The 21,980-nt window shown below is 36.7% G+C and overlaps 7 protein-coding genes across 7 annotated transcripts; 4 read left to right on the forward strand and 3 right to left on the reverse strand.

Moving 5' to 3' along the window:
- Nucleotides 1–5: 5 nt before the first annotated feature.
- On the forward strand, nucleotides 6–1,349 carry PHYBLDRAFT_148777 (hypothetical protein; the record flags this gene model as incomplete). Its single annotated transcript, XM_018432156.1, has 3 exons — nucleotides 6–23; nucleotides 472–610; nucleotides 898–1,349. 3 exons carry the CDS (start codon nucleotides 6–8, stop codon nucleotides 1,347–1,349), a joined length of 609 nt encoding a protein of 202 aa, XP_018288269.1.
- A 581-nt stretch (nucleotides 1,350–1,930) lies between these two features.
- On the reverse strand, nucleotides 1,931–3,301 carry PHYBLDRAFT_98645 (hypothetical protein; the record flags this gene model as incomplete). The annotated part of the gene is made up of 3 exons (XM_018444065.1): nucleotides 1,931–2,215; nucleotides 2,298–2,819; nucleotides 2,954–3,301. Coding segments are annotated over 3 exons (1,155 nt in total), but the record flags the coding sequence as incomplete, so codon positions are not given.
- Nucleotides 3,302–6,725: 3,424 nt separating this feature from the next.
- Nucleotides 6,726–7,487, forward strand: PHYBLDRAFT_159624 (hypothetical protein). Its single transcript, XM_018434021.1, has one exon. It carries the CDS (start codon nucleotides 6,763–6,765, stop codon nucleotides 7,102–7,104), a length of 342 nt encoding a protein of 113 aa, XP_018288271.1. The 5' UTR covers nucleotides 6,726–6,762; the 3' UTR covers nucleotides 7,105–7,487.
- Nucleotides 7,488–10,423: 2,936 nt separating this feature from the next.
- Nucleotides 10,424–13,003, reverse strand: PHYBLDRAFT_188054 (glycosyltransferase family 57 protein). Its single transcript, XM_018439447.1, has 11 exons — nucleotides 12,930–13,003; nucleotides 12,660–12,738; nucleotides 12,342–12,535; nucleotides 12,165–12,252; nucleotides 12,011–12,076; nucleotides 11,520–11,874; nucleotides 11,322–11,461; nucleotides 11,100–11,236; nucleotides 10,921–11,018; nucleotides 10,772–10,847; nucleotides 10,424–10,689 (listed from the first exon to the last, which is right to left on the reverse strand). The coding sequence occupies exons 1-11, from the start codon at nucleotides 12,983–12,985 to the stop codon at nucleotides 10,479–10,481; spliced, it is 1,500 nt and encodes a 499-aa protein (XP_018288272.1). The 5' UTR covers nucleotides 12,986–13,003; the 3' UTR covers nucleotides 10,424–10,478.
- A 429-nt stretch (nucleotides 13,004–13,432) lies between these two features.
- Nucleotides 13,433–14,634, reverse strand: pkaC7 (protein kinase A catalytic subunit; the record flags this gene model as incomplete). The annotated part of the gene is made up of 4 exons (XM_018433832.1): nucleotides 13,433–13,790; nucleotides 13,903–13,987; nucleotides 14,058–14,268; nucleotides 14,350–14,634. Coding segments are annotated over 4 exons (939 nt in total), but the record flags the coding sequence as incomplete, so codon positions are not given.
- A 2,439-nt stretch (nucleotides 14,635–17,073) lies between these two features.
- Nucleotides 17,074–19,527, forward strand: PHYBLDRAFT_115652 (hypothetical protein; the record flags this gene model as incomplete). The annotated part of the gene is made up of 7 exons (XM_018428474.1): nucleotides 17,074–17,247; nucleotides 17,303–17,582; nucleotides 17,669–18,423; nucleotides 18,519–18,788; nucleotides 18,895–19,068; nucleotides 19,130–19,237; nucleotides 19,324–19,527. Coding segments are annotated over 7 exons (1,965 nt in total), but the record flags the coding sequence as incomplete, so codon positions are not given.
- A 771-nt stretch (nucleotides 19,528–20,298) lies between these two features.
- Nucleotides 20,299–20,715, forward strand: PHYBLDRAFT_8439 (hypothetical protein; the record flags this gene model as incomplete). Its single annotated transcript, XM_018443612.1, has 1 exon — nucleotides 20,299–20,715. A coding segment is annotated over one exon (417 nt), but the record flags the coding sequence as incomplete, so codon positions are not given.
- Nucleotides 20,716–21,980: the final 1,265 nt, after the last annotated feature.

Genomic DNA, 21,980 nt, shown 5'->3' on the forward strand with positions numbered 1-21,980 from the left:
CCAGCATGAGTACTTTTGAAAAGGTACCTACAATGTTCTAAATTCTTCAATACTTCTTCATTACCTTCATCTTTCAATACTCGAACCTTTTGCTTTTCAACAACCAAGACAAGTCAAAAAGAAAGAAAGAAAGAAAAGACGATGTCATTATTGTAGACTTGAAAACAACAACAACAACAACAGCAGCAATATACACAGAACGATACTTATTTAAACTCGACATTAAAATGAATTACCATTAAAAAAGCAGAGAGATAAACAAGAGAAATTTGACAGAAAATGAAATCAATTCATATTATTATTATTAATTTGTCTACCTACTTACCTACCTTTATTTACATAATTAAATGTTTAATACTTAATACGAGAATAAAGACTCTTGAAAGAGTATTACTCTATTATTCTACTAGTTGATATTAACCTATACACAAAACCTTATTCTTTTTCTTTTTAACAACAATAATAATTAAGGTGGTTGTCATTGACGGTAAGGGTCACCTCCTCGGTCGCCTGGCTTCTATCGTTGCCAAGCAGGCACTTAACGGCCAAAAGGTCGTTATCGTTCGTTGTGAAGAATTGAATGTCTCTGGCGAGTTCTTCCGCAACAAGCGTAAGTTGATATACTAAGTATTAATATTAATATTGGTATTGGTATTGGTACTAGCATTAGTATTACTACTAGATCTAATGCTAGCATTGATACTCTTACTACCTTCTTTACCTATTAAAAATCAATTGTAAAATACAATAAAAATCCTAATGCATATATGTATACAACACCATGTAATAATAAATATTCATTTATTAATTTTTTTTCTGTTGTTGTTGTTGTTGTTGTTGTTTGTTGTTGTTGTTGTTTTTGTTTGTTTTTGTTTGTTTGTGTTTTTTGTTTGATAGTCAAGTACCACGCTTACCTCAACAAGCGCTGCGTTGTCAACCCCCGTCGTGGCCCCTTCCACTTCCGTGCTCCTTCCCGCATTCTCTACAAGGCCATGCGTGGTATGGTTCCTCACAAGACTGCCCGTGGTGCCGCTGCACTCGACCGCATCAAGGTCTTTGAGGGTATTCCTCCTCCCTATGACCGCATGAAGCGCATGGTTATCCCCGATGCCCTCCGTGTCCTCCGTCTCAAGCCCGGGCGCAAGTTCACCACTCTCGGACGCATCTCTCACGAGGTCGGATGGAAGTACCAGGACGTCGTTGCCAAGCTCGAGGATAAGCGCAAGGCCAAATCCTCTGCTTACTACGAGCGCAAGGCTGCCCTCATCGCCATCCAGAAGAAGGCTGTCGAGTCCAAGGCATCTTCTCTCAAGACCGTCAATGCCTCCATTGCTGCTCTCGGTTATTAAAAAAAAAAAAAGTCAAAAATTCAAATATTTTTTTTTCTTTTCTTCCTCCCAAAAATTTTGCATACAACATTTCTTTTATATTACATATATAAAACAATAGAATACTTCGATATCTCTCTACAAACTTTTTATGCTATCTATGCATGTGTGTGTGTGGGTGTGTGTAGGTTTGTTTTGTTATATACACTGCTGTTGATGGCAGCTGTTATTTATTGAAAAAAAAAGGTGTTATTGTACTTGTAGGGAAAAGAATAAAAAGAAAAAGTTAAAGAGAGATAGGGAAAAAAAAGGCGAAGTGAAGTTAATTGAGGCAATGAAGGTTAGGTTAGCAAAAGATACGATAAGCTTAGGATAAGGGATAGGAAGAGTGGTAAGTGACAGTGTTGGCTTTGTGGTTGTTAGATTTCGAGGGGAGGGAAAAAGAAAAGGGTTTGTGACAATGATGGTATTTATGCGTAGTCAGGGTTGTTGTTGAAGATCAACAAGTTGGGAGAACCCTTTCCAACATCAGCAATCTTGCCAGCAGAGCTGGTGGAGAGAATCTTGTCCTTGATGTACTTGGCAGAAACATCGTTCTCCTCAAGACTGAGGAAGTAGGCAGCAAGACCAGCAACGTGAGGAGAGGCCATGGAGGTACCGGAAATTGTGTTTGTAGCAGTCTTGCTTCCTGTCCAGACCGAAAGGATATTGAGACCAGGAGCAAACACGTCTACACAGGTACCGTAGTTGGAGAAGTAAGCACGGTTGTCCGAAATGTCCGAGGCTCCGACTGTGATGGCCAACTCGGAAGCAGCAGGAGAATAGTTGCAAGCATCACGGTTGTCGTTACCAGCAGCAACAGCAAACACGATACCACTATCAACAGCCTGTAAAAACAACAACATCAACAACAATACAATTGATAAGTGTGAGTTTGAGTGATCGTATATATAACAAAAAAAAACCTACGCTGTTGACAGCCTCGTCAAGGGCACGTGACTTTCCACCGCCAAGACTCATATTGGCCACAGCACCCTTGTAGCGTCTGCCTTCCTTCTTGGCGTTGCTTGCATCGAGTTCGTGGCGCTGGATGGCCCAGTCGACACCACCGATAACCCAGGAGTTTTTACCGGAGCCATTGGAGCTCAGTACCTTGACTGCGACAGGATGAGCCTTCTTGGCAACACCGTACTTCTTACCGGCAATGGTACCGGAGCAGTGAGATCCATGACCGTTACCATCCACATCGGGATCACCTTCGGCAAGAGTGGCACCCCACTCAGCACGGCCCTCAAAGTCAACATGCTCAGTGTTGATACCAGTATCAATCACATAAACCTTGATGCCCTTGCCGCCATCCTCGTTGTAGGTGTACTTGCTAAAGGTACGCAGGGTGAGAGCATCGCGGTGGGAGATGCGTGACAAACCCCAAGGAGCTCCACGCTGGAGTTCGGAAGCATACATCATCGTATCACGTTCCACGTAAGCAACCTTGTAGACAAAACAAGGTTAGTTTCTTATTTTATTTTTGATTGTTGTTATCATCATATATATATAATATTTTAATCTGATAGTGCGGTATGTATATTAAAAGAAAAAAAATAGAATATATAAATTATGCTTACATCTGGTGAGCGTCTGATATGTTCCAGCATGGCGTCATCAAACTGACCGGAATATCCCTTGAGTCCGGGAAGATCGTAGGTCAACTTGATACCTGGCGCAGTCAAGGGGTCCAGACGGTCATCCATGAGATCGCGCTTGGAGTAGCGGCCAATGTCATTGCAGTGAGTGCGGACCTGGTTGGTGTCGAGATGATCCTTGAGAACAACAATGTAGCCGTTGGCAATAGCCTCAGCTTCAGGGGAGTGATAAAGAGGTGCAAGTCCATCATCCATGGAAGTGGGGTATGCGGACACAGCAGATGCTGCAAGCAGCAAGATGGCTGAAGCAAGAATAGAGGTTTTGACCATGACTGGATTGAAAAGATGTATGAAAAAAAAAGAAAAAGAAAGAGAAAGAGAGAGAGAGGAGACGAGCAATGAAGTGAGATGACACAATCAAAAAGAGAACGTTTTATACACTTCCAAGTTGTGACGGTGATTCAATCATGTGGCCCACATTTCCAAGCGAGCCCAATTTTTTTCCTTTTTGTTTTAAAACTACCACTGCTAATAATAATAATAATAAACACCCTGCCTACCCGTACACACACAGAGAGAGAGAGAGGAAGCAAGACATAAGGGGAGAAGGAGAAAGTAAGATATATAGATGTATATGTATGTATACTTTTATGTATGTATGTATGTATGTACATATATAGAAGAATGGCTGTATATTTGTATATTCTGCACAGACATAAACAACAGCCAGAGCTACAGCTATATACAGCTACAGCTATATAAAGATATATAGATATGTATGTATCTAACTCAAAAGTATTTAATCACTTTTACTAAATAACCTATAGACATAGGTAGTAAATGGACGATCCATTATTGTGGCTACAGTAACACAAATATTCCGTCACCACCACAAGTATTTCTCGTGTAATTCTGGGATTAAATGTGTTTTCTTCACACCCACTGATCTTTTCTTTTTCTTTATTCAAAACTCAGTTGCCAAAAGAAAAATAAAGAGACATAGTTGGCTCAACTAAATTTCTTTATAGAGAATATTGACGCACATTCATATAATTTCTCTCTCTTTCTTTTATACACTTAAAGCACCGACTTATCAAAACTAGAAAATATGGGGGAGTACAACAATAACAAGATCAATAAAGGCGACGACGACGATGATGATGACAACACAAATATCAAGTATTGATTATTTTTATTTTGTTTCAAAAAAACTAACAAACAAAGAAGAAGGAAGAATATCACAGTGGTATTATAATCGTATTCGCTTCTAAATTAAAAAAAAATTATTATTCACAAGATTTTTTTTTTTTTTGGGGGGGGGGGGGGGGTTTCATACTTGACATTAACAGACTTTTACTTATGGTGAATTTACCAAAGAGATAAGAGAGATAGAGAGATAGAGTGGCTAGGAAAGATAAATATAAATATATAAGCTACGCGGCTGTATAGTTAATAAATACCCAACAATAACTACAGCAAATATACTTGAGTTCTATCTCTGTAGACTTCTTTGCTATAGTTCCATATTTGGGATACCATTAGAATCTGCCGTGAGTATATTCTTGTAATAATTTAATAATAATATATATATAGAGTATTTGCTTAAAGGAACTTGTAACATATAGCATTATACAGTTAGATTATATTCGTAAATTGCCTTTTGGTGATTAATATAAAGCCAAACAAACATAGCAACAATAAAGAAACGAATAGTAAGTTAAAACTCGAAACCAGTCTACATCACTATTACTGCTACTGCTACTGCTACTGCTACTACATGTCCACCTGTTGCTTAGTCCATTATAATATCATATGATTGATGAAACTAGACATCTTGAATCACTTAATTATTTGGGGGTCTGTTTCTCATACTTGTATTAGTAACAATATTATGGAACAGTAACGGTAAAGCTGATCAAGTCATAATACAGCAACCATTAACTAAATTGTGCGGGCGAGAAATAAAGCATATATACATACAGGGGCATAAATAAAATATTACCCACACTTGGCATTCTAAATTAACAATTGCTATAACGTTGTGGCTCTTACTTAATGATGCTCTTATTTGAATTCAAAAAGAATCAAGATAAAACGGTTCAAGTCATTAATACTTGCTTCTCTCCTTTAACTTACTGATAGCAGATAAACCTTTCCCTTCTCAATGTTTACAGAATTTCAACTTTTGTTGTTAGGCATGTTCTTTTGACATTACAAAAAAATAGACACCACATTTTTACATACACACAAAAAATATGCCCTTTCTTTTTAATATATATAAATATATATACCGATAAGTATTGGCCAATAAAAATCACCTCTTTTTCGATCTCCCTTACATTTTTCTTCTCTGTCCCCCTTTTCCATTTTCCATTTCAGATTTTTTTTATAACCCTGAGATTTAATTCTGATACAATGAATATAGGTTTACTCCATTTTTGGATATTTTCTAAAGAATCTTGTATACTTTGAGATTTAACATATTTTATACGCCGCTTAAGATATGTATGCCAATAGAATGCTCTGTTATGTTAAAAATTACTACAAATGGATTAAATTGTTTTTTTTTGGTTGGTCAACTTTTATTGGCCATAATTACAACATCCATTTTTAGTCACTTCAGTATAAATATATATATGTATATGTATATATTTCTTTCTTTATTCACAATTCTGTTCCTAATATCTCAATATAAAATATTAATATTAATAATAAGCTGCAAAATCAACAGCAATAATAATAATACTTTATACTCTTTCTTTAAAACAATAACAGCAAAAACGGCAACGATACCTGCTTGGAAAGGGATTTTTTTCTCTCGCACTAAAAACATGAGTTCCACTCACTACGAAACACACATATTTCAACTGGATGCACTGAACAACTTACGAACACAAGTAGAGGGACGTCAACCCGAGTTGAGAATCCGCATTGCTGCAAATTTAGAATCGAATGATCTCACAGTAGTTCCTGGAAAAACTGGCAGACCGTCTGAATGGAACGACGCGACTGTAAAGGTGCTTCTTCAAGTTATCATGCAAAGAGACTTTTATGCCCAACACTCAAAATTGGACAACTCTGGAAAGGCCAGGCTATGGAGAGAACTTCACAGGGATTTCTGTAGTAAACCAGAGGTTCATCGATATGCAGGAACTATTGCTGGAAAGACATTCTCACAGAAATATAGAACCGTGAAATACATAAAAGAGAAATTCCAAACAATTAAGAAAGATTTTCACAAAGCTCTTGCAGAATTAAGAAAGGAAGGGTTAGAAGAAACCTCTCAACAATCAAAGTATCTTCATTTTGATGAAATGAAGGAAATAACGCGGAACGATAAAACTTTCTGGCCTTCCATCGCTGCAGACGATCCCTCTACCAGTGACGATACTCTCACAGGACCTGTCGAACTCATAATTCGTGAAGATGGTACTTCATACGGTACTATATATTCTACATTATCTACACTTGTAACTAAATTTTTGGAAGAAAGTGCTATAGTTACCTCCAGATCTTCCGCCGCCACATCAGCCAATATAAGAGCAGGAACAGGATCCGAAACGACACAGACGCTCAACAAGCCAGCACGTAGACGAGCTCCTAGACAAACAGCTAAACAAGCACCATCAACTACACAGGCTACACCAACAACTCCTGCAACTCCAGGACCAGGACCAGGACCTACACCAAGATCAGAACCAGGAATAGGATCAACAAATAACACTGAACCAAGACTTGCATCTGAATTTGAGGTTGAATGCTTGCAAATATTTGTGAGACACACTAATGTCATGGAGTCTGGCTTTGCTTCTCTTGTGTCTGAACTTAGACAAGTGAAAGAGTTGTTTGCACGTTCGCTTGAAGACCAAAGGGCTAATGCAGCAGCAGCGATGGAGGATCGGCGCCTAGACAGAATAAGCAGAGAAAAAATAGCTGAACGTGAAATCCTCTACAGAAAGAATGCCACTCGAGAATCAATAGATTCGAGAGAAGAGTACATGAGATTGTTTGGACATGATGTACAGACAGGTGTCCTAGTACCTCCGGCTACCACCACTCCTAAAAGCAGCACAGCAGACGATTCATCAGAAACAGTACCACCAATAATTGATGGCAATACCCTAGTAGATTAATAACATTGACTATCTTCTTTTCCCTCTTTCTCTTTCTCTTATTTTCTTTACTATCTTATTTTTATATATATATTTATACTTATATATATATATATATATATATATAAATATACATACATACGTACATACATACATACATACATACATACATACATACATACATATGTATAAATATACACATACACACACACTCACACTCACACACGCGATATCTATTTTTATTTTTTCCTTTTTGTCGTTCCTATTCAAAGTCAATTCAATTCAACCCAATTCATTAGGGGCAATCAATTGTGAATATATACAAGTTCCTTCTCTTTCATTTGACCAAGTTATGTAAATTTATGGCCCCTAATGATTTATTTTATTTAGTTCTTTAATAAAGGTGTTGATAATTTAAGATTTGCCCTATATTTTTTTTGACAGCAGTACAGATGAGTCTGCGGTATGAAACGATAAAGAGACCTTATGAATCGGTCCGTAAAGAGAAAGAGAAAAGTAAAAGAAGTAAAAGAAAGGCAGCAGATAAGAAAATAATTACGCTTAGATTTGCTAGCTGTCAAGCTAAGTATATACCCTAATCATTTACAACAAAAAGATGATAAAACCACTAAAAAAAGGAGAGTCTACAAACGTTCAAATATGTATAAATAGATCTATATATCTATATTCATACATACATACACATATATAGATAGATAGATAGGTGCACGCATTAAATGGGCTTCATTAGTCTCCAATGCTCGACTTTCAAAGTTAAAATTTTCATTGATCATTACCCAACAGCAATTAATATTATAATTAAAATAATAATGATATAAAACATTATCTGTTGAGTGCTATCGACTGATTACTGTTTCAATAGTTGCTGTTTTTGTATCCAAGAAAATACATATTGTTGTGCTGCTTTGACAGATAACTAAACAGCTAAATTATACATATGCAAAAGGTCCTTGAAGATCTGTCTTTACAAGCTAGGCAACAGTATCTCCCAAATATATCCTGGTAAATATAATCAATATTTTTTTAAGAAAAGGTTTACAGTCCAGTTAATGAGGGTGTCGCAGCAGCTTCAACACTTGACAAGCCATAGATAGAAACCATGCTAGAAAAAATGAATCAATCAGGGACCTGGATAAGTTCCTTTAGTAGGCGAGGGCAAACTACCAAACACATACACTACAAAAAAACAAAACCAATCATCAACAAGACAAAGAAGGTTATTGTGTCAAGTTTTAGCTATAAACAACAAAAAAAGACATCTCATCCGATCAATCCCTACCACTACTACAAATTAGCGTGATTATATATATATATATATACAGTTGTGGCTGGTTCCACGAGCTGAAGATAATTGAGAGGTTAAAGACAGTTGCAAATACTAAAGTACAGTAGTACATTGCTGCGTAAATGGTAACTACTCACTGAGTTATATAAACCCCCAATGTCACTTAATGCAATAATACATATCGATTTTTCTCAAGAAATCCAGGTCTAGTTTTTTTTTTTAAAAAAAAACTAGACTTTTTGACAATTGCTTTTTACTACTCATTGGGGTTATCCATAAGGTTTTCAACGAAGAGTTTCTTCTTCTTTTGGTGGTGTGAACAATAATAGACTCGCGGAGTTTAGCAAGCGTGAAAGCTGCGGTTAGGTCCACTTCGTTTTCAACAATATTATAAACCATTCTTGACAGATATTGGAATAGCAACACAGTCTTTTAAAGTATGCTCATTTTCTTATTTAGAAAATCCTTTTTTTAATTAATTACGGGTGACAGGCATTTTTCTCTTCTTGACAGCAGCTTTGAAGTAGGTAGTAGATAAACCATGTATGTAGGGGAAGCTGAGATTACTGTAATTGTGTAATTATTCACACGCCAGAAGAGGACTGGTTAGAGGCACACCAATAGCAAATAACAGCAGAGTATTAATGATGATAAGGACTTGGTTTCAGGACCCCATTTTACCTCAATTTTTTTTGTTTTTGATCCTGAAAACATCTTCAATATAGCTTGGGTCCACAAGTAATTCACGACCACAGAAAATACCATACAGAACACACCCGAATTTGTTTTTTTTTTTAAAAAATAACATCGGTAATCAAGTCAACAAAAGTACCTACAAAAATTTAAAGCTGATTATACAGAGTAAGATCCCCCCTCTATATATATATATATACATACATTTCAAATATATCTAGTCTACACTAAGTCACCAGCAGGTTCAACAAAAATTAAATCATCAACTAAAAAAAAGAAAGAATAGGATACAGCAGAGCCCCTAAGATGGACCCACAGTCATAAGACATAATTTCTTGTGTTCTGTGTAGTGTTGCATAATGAAAACGTATCATAGTGTGGTGTCCATGGGAATACAATCTGGAAACACGGGGTTAGCTTTGCGGACAAGCCTGGTAGCACGATTATGCATCACTTCATCCGAAACATTTTGGTAAGCCAATTACATAACTATTGCTATAAGAAGCCAGAAAAGCAAGCCAATACGCAGCACAGAATATAACTTGGCACCCTGACTTTTGGAATAATCGATAGGATGTGCAACGTTAAATGTATTTACTTTCCAGACATATAGAGTAAATAGCTGATCGGTTTAATGCAACTCCCCATTTTTTTTCGATAAATAATTAAACGTATATGATGTGTAAATCAAAAACGTGTATACAGGAGAAGCTGTCAGCTAACGAATGAGTATATTATTAGCCAGACTAAACACACGCTATTATTTATTTAAGTATTTTATATTTTATCTATTGCTGATTATATTTCAAAATTTATTGCGCAGTATAATCAAGAAGAGCACCATATCAGAGAGAGAGAGAGAGAGAGAGAGAGAGAGAGAGAGATGTAGATGTAGATGTAGATGACTATGTAAAAGAAGAGTGACAGAGTCTAAGACCAAGGCAAAACAAAAAAGGAGTATGAAATAAAAGATTGTACCATGAGCTTGCAAGCATCTTGATATATATAAGATATCTATAAAACTTGGATCTATACATTTACCATTATGACTTAAGTGGCGTGTTTTCTGCACCTCTGATTTTGTATTCTAAAACGTGTATTTTTTTTATAAGAAAAAAACAGTTTAGAGTGTATAATACATATAAAGATGTTCCAAATCAGGGCAAACAGCAAACTCTATAATCCAATATAATTATCTAGATATACAATTAAGGCAAATCTTCGAGAGTTTCAATATATATGTAGGTTTCAATATCAATATCAATATCAATATCAATTCAATTCAATTCAATCCAATTAAGATATATATATATAGAACTCTACGCTGTAATGCATTTTTTTATTGATATGAGTAGTAATGACAGGACACCTTTGGGACCTTATTCCAAATAAAGAATTACATTCGCCCAGCAAGGAATTCCCTCATGAACAACCCCCAGCCATAAATAATACCCACAGCACAATATACACTTGTGAGCATAAGAGGCAAAAATTGGAGTGTTTTGGATCCAAATATCAAATTGTGGCCAATGTCTGTGTAGATTTGGACACCAATAATGCCGATTATGTAATACATTTCAGCATAGGTTAGGATGCTCTTGAGTGGTCTATGTAGATATACACACACATTAGTCTCATTTAAATAGATATCTTGCAGTTATTATCATTGTTATCATTATTGTTTTATACCTTGCCAAACAGCGAGCAAGTCCAGGGACTACGGTAATAAGCCAAAGGAGAGTAACCGAAACCTTGATGGGTGTTTCTAAATAGTATGAATAAATTATTAATAATTACGTATTTTATTACACAAAGTATTGTTCTCTTTATCTTTTTACCTGTGGGCTCAAATAAAAGCGGAAATAACGAAAAGATTCCTGTACTACTCAGGATGATGAATATTCTCAAGTGTGTCTTGCTGTTAGCTGCCATAAGTCTACCATAGTTGAAAAAGAGAAGTTTAGAGTACCAATATAAGTCTTTCTCTCTTTCTTTCACTATATTTAAGTGTGATTACCCTAGAGGGACCAGTACAAGCATTATTGCCTTTTCATGAACATGCCAACCAAAAAGATAGGAAGCAAATGTACACAATGTCAAAGATGACAAGAAATTATCAAATGTAGGTTTTCTCCAAAGGACTTGAAGGACAATCTAAGTTGAATGGTAAATAAAGTCAATATCAAGAAGAGTAATATAATTACATTCAGTCGATTGCTATTCATCCAACGTGCTTTACCAGCTGCACAATAACTGTAATAAGCATGGTGTGTATGGCTTGGACTGGAGGCAGAACAGCAAATTGGGTATCTCCAACATATCCTCTTGTCATTGATCCAAGTGCAGCTTCATTCAAAGGCCAACCTAGTGCTTTTGCAGCTGTATACACAGACATGTAATATTATTATCTATGTTATTGTATTCAAGTGACACTTACCGAAAATCAGGATTCTGTCCAGGGCTGCATACAAGGCCCAAAAATTAGGAGCCCAGTAAGCATGGCACAATCCACGAGTGAAAGGGAAAAGGCGACCGACCAAATTGGGAAGTTGGCCCATATATATAAAAGGACCCATAGATATTGTGAATACACCAACAACTGCACTCCCAAGGGTGATCAATCGTCCAACCGAGAATTTTCTCTGGCCATTAGGTCCTTCCCTATTTGACTCAACAGGAACAAAGCAATATGCTTGCAAGAGGTAGACAAAGTAAGCAGGGGCCATGTACAGATATATATGCTTGAAATTGAGTAGGATAGCAAATAAAATCCCAGATTCCAGCAAATTATTCTATATTTCAAAAAAAAAGAATAAAAAAGGTGAGTTTTCTGAAAGTGCAGTATGAGATCATTTTTCTTTATTTCATTTAATTCCTTTCTCTCTTTCTCTTTCCCTTTATCTCTATTTCGTTTCTTCTTTTCTTTACCCGCTTGGCCTCGACAATAGACAAAACAAGGATCCCGTAGAGAAAACCGTTGTACTGGAAATGCATATGTAACCAAACACTGTTAAGGACATAGTGTATTGAGCTTTGTGAAAATTACACCTCTCAAATTATTACAGCAATAAAAAAAAAGGATATGATCAACAATCAAGATGCCAGGATGAAGGAAAAGAGCACCGGCTAAAATCCAATGTACATATTTGGATCCAAAGTACTTTACATATCTAAATACAATTTAATAATTTATCAATGGTTTGTGTCTATGTTATCTCCTTTCCTTTTAATCACAAACAAATACGCCTTATACACACACCTCTTAAGTGCCCAGTAAAGTATTAGCTCACTAACAATCACAGTTGCTCTCTGGAAGAAGATTGTCTGAGGACTGGCATAATTGAGGTTCTCGACCACAAGCATGGCTGGATCAGCCAGTATGGCAAACATACTCAGGAGTTTTTCAAACCATGCAAATAGAGGTGGATAATCTAGTGTCCATTCAGACGTGTGCTACACACGGGTGAGCCAACCTTTCTTCTTCTTGTCTTTTTCATTCTTAAAGTCTTGCCAGAATTACAAAAGAAGTAAAATACCAAGGCCATACATATGTGTAGACATATATTTATACACTTACTTCAGTATACCATTGTGATATAGGTAAACTATGTGTAATTGCAAGCCAATTACGATGGACTTCAAAATCTGTAGATCGACTATAGATTTATTATAATGATGTGATTTGATAATGAGAACAATTATGATTTCAGTTTTCGAGAATTCCCTTGGAAGGAGTGTTTTTCTTTTCTTTTACAATTCTATTAGCAAGAAAGAGAGGAAGATAACAAGGCTAACATCCTATTCTTCCAAAGTCTCAACCGAAAAGGTAATATGTGGCGAGACTTACTAGGCAGGTATTAAGAGCAGTTTGACTAGCGTGCCAACAATAAGCAAGCTCTCCATTGTGTCCGTTCGAGATGACTAGTACAGAGGTTGAATTGATCTAAAATGATCTCATTTGGCAAGCAATTATTATTCTTACTCTATTTCCCCTAAAAGATATAGCCAAGACTATAGTATGAAAAGCTTCAAGTTCAAGCAACGCCGCTTTTCATGTTTTTGTCAAACAATGACTTTACAAAATTGGGTAATGGACTTGACCTGTATATAAAAAATAAAATAAAATTAAGCGGGAATTTCTTAATAAATATGCTTTTTAATCGCTTGGTTTCTAATGCTTTAATTACAATCATCTATCCCTATCACTACCACTATCGCTATCATTATCATTTTGTACTTCTTCCTCTTTTTTGTTTGAGTTATGGTTTAAATGTGACAAACGATAAAATGTTATTTACAATCATCAATTGAAATAAATAAATAAATAAATATATACATATTTTTAATAATCTAAAACTCTTTAAATAGCCCAGGGTACTGGTCCTTTCCATCCAACCCATACCGTGGATGGTTTTCATCGTAGTGATCGAAATTACTACTGTCTCCGTTGCTTTTGACGGTCGGTACAAATGGAGGCTTCACTTTACGCTGGCCCAATTTCTCGAAATCAATTGAAGCAAACCATGGGTGGTCCATCACATCACGGTATCCTCCCTTTAGATTTCCATATCTTTTAGTAAGATTAGTTGTAAGAAGATGCTTGAGGAGGTCTTTGGCTTCTTCAGTAAAAGTGGACGGGAATGTGGGCTCTTTTGTGAGAATCTTTTCATATAATCTAAATTGACTCTCATCATAGAACGGCGGTTGTCTATTCAGTAAATCCAAAAGAATGAAAAAACCTTCATTAGTATCCTTTGGTCAAAAAATAAATAAACAAGCAAGCAAGCAAGCAAACAGATAATGACTAGTTTGTACTTTACCCAGCCAACATCTCATAGATAAGCACACCAAGTGACCAGTAGTCTACTGATTTTCCATATCCTTTGGACTGTATAACCTCGGGAGCTACATATAAATAGCAATTATTTTAACAAACCTCCTGTAATTAATTATGTCACATCAAGTGTGTTCTTACCAATATAGTCTGGTGTGCCGCACAATGTCCACGTCCTGTCATCTTTTAATATTTTCGCAAATCCAAAATCAGTGATCTTGATATTTCCTTCTGCATCCAACAAGATGTTTTCTGGCTTCAAGTCTCTGTACACAATATTTTTTGAATGTAAATAAACAAGAGCAAGGAGAACCTCTGCACTATAAAACTTGGCTACTTCATCTGGGAATGTCTGGTAGCGCATAAACAGATATTAATTATATATACTATTGAAAAAAAAGGGTCTTGATTATCAGTATTTAAATGAACTCACCTTTTGTTTTCGCAAGTATGAAAACAATTCACCGCCCGGGACATAGTCCATCACCATATAAAGGTAAGTCGAATCCTGGAATGTCCCCCAAAGATTGACAATAAATGGATGTGAAATTTCTAACAGAACAGCTCGTTCGTTGCGTGTGTGTTCGACTTGTTTTAGACGAACAATTTCGGATTTTTTGAGAACCTTGAGAGCATAGAATCTCTCGTTAAATTTCGATTGAACTAGATGTACACGCCCAAAAGAGCCCGTTCCTAATGTCTTGAGAATAGTAAAGTCGATATATTTTAAAGTCTTTAGCTCGTGTTTGGCTGTCCCAGCTGATTTTTCATTAGGATGCAACAGGGGTCCTTGGTGTGCCTCCAAAGATGGGCTAGGCGGAGTTGGGTCGACAGGCGCCAGAGTGTCTCCAACTGGCTCTATATTAAAAAATATATATTCACAGGCATGAGTTGGATCAAGAGTCTATGGAAGAACAATATATCTTTACCTTTCAGATTGTGCTCTTCTTGAGATGGTTCGTGTTCTTCCTGAGTTTTTTTGTGTTCGTCTTGCGACTGATCTTGTACAGTTGGTTCGTTTGGAGGTAAAGTATCGCTGTCTATTTCTGGCCGAGGCGGAATATCTGCTTGTGGTTCTTCTACCTAAGGTTTTCGGTTGGTATGCTGATTGAACAGAGAGTCCAGTGTATTTTACCTGTTCTTTTGTAGTAGCTTCCGGAACAGTGTTTTGTGGTGCGTCTTGTGAAGAGTGAGCTACTGAAAATACTCAATAAGTATGTAATTAAACAAAGAAGTCGAATTGCAGCTGTAAAGTTATAGGTCAACTTAAATATAATTTACACAATTGCTTGTGTTTGACTACCTGGTGGTGTTTCTTCTGTCTTGGAGTGTACATGTTTTTCTTCATCCAAAGATCCATTACTGTGCTTGCTGTGGAGGTGCAATGGTAAGTGCGGGTGTTTGGCTTTATCAATAATTCTGTTGAGCATGGGAAGTCGAAAATGGTACGTAAAATACAATAAGCTAAAGCCATCATTACAAATGCAACCCTTTTATATATAATTTTTCAATTTCCATAATTAGACACTGGTTTCACAATGATCTGAAAGGGCGACGGGCCATTTCAGCGTTACTCCAACTTCAGCTGATTGCTCCATTTTGTTATTACTGTAATTAAAGAAGATGTGGGCCAACAAGTAAACCGTGTTTTTTTTCCTGCTGATAATTGTTTCTTCAGGCTTAAATTGCTTGATATATACACTTGAAAGTTCTGTTTGGAGATACTTTTGGCGTGCTATTTTTCATTTCGTGCGGTGTTCTTACCATTACGTCAAGCTTGTTTTGACTTTCATTTGTAAGAGAGAAAAAAAAACTATTCAAGCAACCATTTCTAGTGCCGCTTTAGAAAGCCTATAGGTTGTTGTGTTATCCCGGTTTAATATACCATATTTTATTTCTTTTTTTTACTGCTTTATGTAGTGGCTATATTGATCAATTGCGTAGGTCTTAAGTCCTCAACTGGAACGGGATCCTAAAAAGAAAATAATTAATAAAATCATACCAAAAAATAATAAGGAGTTATGTAATGTAAAAATGGGGGTTTGTTGACCAGTTATTCGGATAAATAAACTATGGCTATTTGTGGCATCCTCAAGAGGCAAAGAGGCACAATCTTATTCAGAAAAGAAACTTTGGAATTTTTTTAATATACAGTTCAAACTTTAAAAATCTCTATAATTTTTCTATGGATACAATAATATTAAACTCGTTCGTCAATTGATAGATAAATATGCAGGTTGGTATTGGTTTTGGAAATTATAAACGCATAATTTAGATAAATATATATATATATATTGACTTGGCCAATGAATGATTCCATATTTATCATACATGAATACAAAAAAGAAACCCAAGAAATCGCAACTATCGTATTTTCTTATAATCGTTGTATCTATCTTTCAGTCTATATTCCAAGATTTTTGATTCCAATTATTCTATTATTATTATTTAATATATGCTATTAAATAAAATTATAAGTTGAAACTACAGAATGTCTTTTGAATAACCAATAAATTGATGATAAAACGGAATATAATATATGTATATACACATATGAAAGTTTCTTTTTTTTTAAAAAAAAATAGGATTAATGTCAATAAAATGGCTTCAGGCTTGCAGAAAATTATATTCTTGAATAATCTAGAAAAATCTCACTTATACAAAACTTAGAAGTGAGATGGTATTTACAAACACAAAATGTTCAAGTTCGTTCAGTTGCACAAACTACTTCAACGTTTAATTTGCTCCTTTGTACCTTGATGAGAAGACGGCTAAGCCTCAGTATGATTACCAAAAAGGTAGTCACAATGCATGAAGTGGGTAATCTGACAGCCTACACATTTTTTTTCCAATTTCAATTTCAATTTCAATATTTCTTTTATTATATTAAAAAAAAGGAATCCAAAAACAATCAATCGATCAAACAATCAATCCATTATAATGACCGGTGCTGAAGAAAAATCTAAAGTGAATGCTAAGCAACAGCGCCGTGAAAAGGCTCTTCAGGAAGTCAAGCAGCTCGAAGATAAAAGCAACCACCCGGTACATTACTTATACATTCAAGTGTTTCCCTCACCACCCCTTGGGGCTCTGTGACAGTATCAACTTACTATTTTATTTTGTTGATTTACTATAATAGGAAAACTACGTCCAAGCAAAATACTTTGCCGATCTTCCTCTCACTAGCAAAACCCAGAATGGTTTAAAGAAAGCCAATTTTAGACAACTTACTGTGATTCAGCGTAAAGCAATTCCTCTTGCCCTGGCTAAGCGTGATGTGTTGGGTGCTGCCAAGACAGGCAGTGGAAAGACCTTGTCATTCCTTGTACCTGTAAGTTTACCGAGATCCTGGGTCTAATGACTAGATTAACCAAAACAATTCTTAGGTTTTGGAAATCCTTCATAGAGAGCAATGGAACACTGAAGATGGATTAGGCGCACTTATTATCTCACCTACACGTGAGCTCGCAGTACAGATTTTCGAGGTTCTCAAAAAGATTGGACGTGAGCACGCATTCTCGGCTGGTTTGATTATCGGTGGAAAAGACTTTAAGATTGAACAAGAACGTGTAACTCGTATGAATATTTTGGTTGCCACTCCTGGTCGTCTTTTGCAACATATGGATCAATCTGCAGGTTTCAACTGTGATAACTTACAAGTGTTGGGTAAAAACTTTTATTATTATTATTATTATTACTAGCATCCATAGTATATTATATGTTATCGCTAACACTATTCATTCACCTTTTAGTTTTGGATGAGGCTGACAGAATTATGGATATGGGTTTCCAAAAGACAGTGAATGCGATTGTCGAGAACTTACCTCGCCACAGACAGACGCTTTTGTTTTCAGCAACCCAAACTCGATCCGTAAAAGATCTTGCTCGTCTTAGTTTGAAGGATCCAGAGTATGTCGCTGTGCACGAAAAGGCAGAATTCAGCACACCTCAAAACTTGACCCAACATTACGTCGTCGCCGAACTACCAAAAAAGCTCGATATCCTGTACTCGTTTGTCAAATCTCATCTCAAATCAAAGACAATTGTCTTTGTTTCAAGCTGTAAACAGGCACGATTCATATACGAAGCATTCTGCAAACTTCAACCTGGTGTTCCCATTCTCCATCTTCACGGCAAACAAAAGCAGACAAAACGTGTAGATATTTTCCGTTCATTCACATCCAGTCAACATGCCGTTTTGATCTGTACAGATATCGCGGCTCGTGGTTTGGATTTCCCTGCTGTCGACTGGGTTATTCAGCTCGACTGTCCCGAAGATCCTGAGACGTATATTCACCGTGTCGGAAGAACTGCTCGATTTGATGCCGAAGGTCATGCTCTTTTGATTCTCTTACCGACTGAGGCAGAGGTCATGGTTGAGGAATTAAAGAAAAAGAGAGTACCAATTGAAGAAATTAAGATCAAGGCAAGCAAGCAACAATCTATCCAAAAACAGCTCCAGAGCTTCTGTTTCAATGATCCAGAAATCAAATATCTTGGTCAAAGAGTAAGTTACATAAGATATTAATAAACATAAAAATAATCGGATTTACGTATTTTTATTAACCAATTAATTGCTTGCTATTTCTTTTGTAAACTCAGGCATTTGTTGCTTACATGCGCTCCGTTTACCTTCAGCGCAATAAAAAGATCTTCAAGGCTGCCGAATTACCGGCTGATGACTTTGCACACTCTCTTGGTTTAGCCGGTGCTCCCAAGATTAAATTTATTAAGAAGGGAGAGGTTAAGGCTTCATCGAAGGCTGATAAAACCAACGAGGAGATCAATAAGAAGGTTGCCGAGGCAAAGGAAGGCGCGATTGACGAGGAATCAGAAGAAGAAAACGAGGAAGAAGAGGAGGAAACATCAAAGGTAATCTATAGCGTACATAATATTCTTATACTGTTATTAAAAACAAATTTTGGAATCATATACTTATGTAATATTTGTCATTTATTGATAGATCAATGCTACCAAGACCAAGTACGATCGTATGTTCCAGCGCAAGAACCAGGGTATTCTTTCGGAGCATTACAACAAGCTTGTTGATTACGCTGGCGACAAGATGGATGTTGACGAGGACAATGATGATGATTTCATGAAGCTGGAGCGTGTAGATCATGCTCTCAGTGATTCTGATGAAGATATAAAGGTATGTCTATAGATATCAGTGTACTCTAACCAAAAAGGTATATACTAAACTGGAATAATAGGATGCCGATCAAGCCAATATGTCCAAGAGACAGGCTAAGCTGACAAAGAAGGATTTGGCCAAGAAGTTGCCCAAGGGTGAACGATTGGTATTCGACGAAGAAGGAAAGGTACAAAAGAAATCAAAGCATTGTTTTTTTTGGGTGAAATTTTATTAGTTTGCTTTTCTGACAAAACTTTGAATTTTATTATTTAGCCCCATCAACTGTACGAGATGCAGGATGAGAAGTCTTTCTTGGCAGCGGGCGATGCAAAGACTCAGATTAGCCAGTTTATTAGTGAGACTGGCGAGTTAATGAAGGAGGCCGATAAGGATGATAAAAAATTGGCTAGCCAAAAGCGAAGAGAGAAGAAGATGAAGAAGAAGCTCAGCGAAGAGGTAAGCAGATATAATATTTAGCGTCTGAGATCGCAATGGCTTATCTAAATTTTTATATTAGAAACAACGCCGTAAGGAGGAGGCAATGTCTGAGGATGAGGGTGGATCCGAATCTGGCTCAGAATTAGAAGACGAAGCATCAGAATCACAGTCCGAATCATCTGGTTCAGAGTCTGGTTCAGAGTCTGAATCAGAGTCTGAATCAGAGTCAGAAGAAGTACCTAAGAAGAGAAAGTGGTACGAAGAGGAGCCAGAGAGTGAAGAGGATGAGGCAACCAAGAAGAGAATCATTGAGACTGACGCCCCCGAGACACTGCAGGACCAGGAAGCACTCGCTCTTAGACTTCTTGGAATGTAATCTCAAAAGAATATATAAAATACATAATTGCATGACTTTACATTAGATAAACTTTCATTTTTACCTTTAAATTACACTTCCCCCCATCCCCCTCCCCCTTAAATGGTTGTACTATGCTTAATACCATAAAGATGAATTGTTGGAAAACATCCAAAAAAGGGCATGATCCAATTTTTACTTTTTTATTTATTTATTTTGTAATTATTTATTGGTAATATTACATATATACTATACACGCATGTATATAGATATATTTGCATAGATACATGGATATACATAGATATATACTTTCTCATGGAAAGTTTGTTCTTTCCCGCGTTCCCTATCTGTTGTCCGAGAACAAAGGTGGTGGTGGCTTGGCTGCTTTCACTCACTCGGCTGTTTCCATTTTGTTTTACCTTTCTTTTTGACATACAATGGAAAACCAAAATCCCGTAGCTCTTCCTCAACACAAACTCTCACTCGAGCTACGAAGCCATCCAGAGCGAGGAAGAGGCGTATTTGCAACAATCCCTATAGCTCGTAATACAGTTGTCGATATTTCACCCATTCTTCATTTCAACCATGAAGAATATTCCCAGCATGGAAAATACACTGTATTGGATCATTATACCTACCGATGGAAAGATGGTTATGCTTTGGCGCTTGGACTTGGATCAATGTTCAATCACTCGAATCATCCAAATGTCGGGTTCATAAGAGATCTTGAAAACGGTCTGATTCGCTACATCGCTACTGATGACATTTCAAAAGACGAAGAACTTTGTATATCATATGGCTCTAACATCTGGTTCAAAAACACTGAGGCCGAGGAAAAGACTGAATTAGAGCAAAAGCATGAACCCGAAGAAACAGAAGAGCAATGGTGGAATCATCTGACTTGGGAACTTGATTAGAGAAACTACACTTTATTTGTTTGTTTGTTTGCTATTATTATTATTTTGTTTGAAATGTAAATATAAGCAGTATATGCCTGATTGATAGATAATGACCTTGTGTCGCTTTCTTTCTGTCACGCATGCACGCACACACAGTCCCTCTATCCTCTTTCCGCCTGTCCTTTTTTATACTTTGTCCCATTATGGGAAAATAATTCTCCGCCATAGTCACGTCATTGTCTCAACGTGGATTCTCGGTGGGAGGGTTCAGGGTGTTCGTTTGCATCATGGCTGATCAAGGTAAGATTAGCAAATAAGCTCACTGAGGAAGAGCTAATAAGATAATATAGGATCAAGTTACGCTGTATTACAGCATGTTCCTGTCATGGTATCTCCGCAATATACGCTCCCAAAACAGGTAGAACAATGATGCTTCACAAGAGGACAGTCTATGCGGTAGATAGATGGACTCATCGCATTCCTCAAGGTCACTCTCGGGACAGACATCCTTCCAATTCCTGAAGACTACCTAAAGCTGGTAAAATGAAGAATAGTTTAGTTTTGTAGATCCGCACATCTTAATTTTTATATGATAGGCAGTTTATTCCTTTACATTAGAACGAGAGACACTTGAAGATGTTAAGATATCTAATCAGAAGCAAAGAGAGGCTGAAGAAGAGTTAGCGAGAAAAAGAGAAGCATACGAACAAGAGAAAATCAATAAGCAGAAGATTGCAGCAAGGAAGATAGCACCTGGATTCTTGGATACAGACACTCGAATTCTACATCCAAAGCAGATATATAATTCTGGACGGGGTGCAGAAGAAGATGGACATGAACAAACAACCGATTCAGAAGCAAAAGATGAAAATATGGAAAAAGAGACAAGACAATTAATGCCTGTAAGAAGTAAATCTCCTTCACAGGATAGAGTGGTAAAGATTAACATACAAATAAATTAAAATAATATATATGTATGTATATAAAAGAAACATGTATCTGACTCTTGCTGTCTTTTAGACTTCTTCTACTGCTTTTGACTATCTCAAGTTTGAACAAGGGCTAGCGCCACCTGATCCATGGGATACACCTGAAAATGATATGGTAGCATTGCGTTCAATTTTGGGAGAAGCTAAAGAGAAAACAGAGAGATCGCCGCCTAGAAAACAAGACAGCATCACCCAAATGCCAAGTCCATATACGCCCCACTATTCTCCCTATATTCGCCCTTCCGTTTC

The sequence above is a fragment of the Phycomyces blakesleeanus genome (genome assembly GCF_001638985.1).
Source record: "Phycomyces blakesleeanus NRRL 1555(-) unplaced genomic scaffold PHYBLscaffold_19, whole genome shotgun sequence".
Classification (NCBI taxonomy): domain Eukaryota; kingdom Fungi; phylum Mucoromycota; class Mucoromycetes; order Mucorales; family Phycomycetaceae; genus Phycomyces; species Phycomyces blakesleeanus.

What these genes read in the sequence shown, in the direction of transcription:
- PHYBLDRAFT_188054 (XM_018439447.1), bottom strand. Translation starts at nt 12,985, where the DNA reads ATGGAGAGCTTGCTTATTGTTGGCACGCTAGTCAAACTGCTCTTAATA. An exon ending in GCATCTTGATTGTTGATCAT is followed by an intron (nt 12,077 to 12,164) that starts ATCCTTTTTTTT and finishes GTTTGGTTACAT; the next exon opens with ATGCATTTCCAGTACAACGG. An exon ending in GCTTTTATTTGAGCCCACAG is followed by an intron (nt 10,848 to 10,920) that starts GTAAAAAGATAA and finishes CATACTATTTAG; the next exon opens with AAACACCCATCAAGGTTTCG.
- PHYBLDRAFT_159624 (XM_018434021.1), top strand. Translation starts at nt 6,763, where the DNA reads ATGGAGTCTGGCTTTGCTTCTCTTGTGTCTGAACTTAGACAAGTGAAA.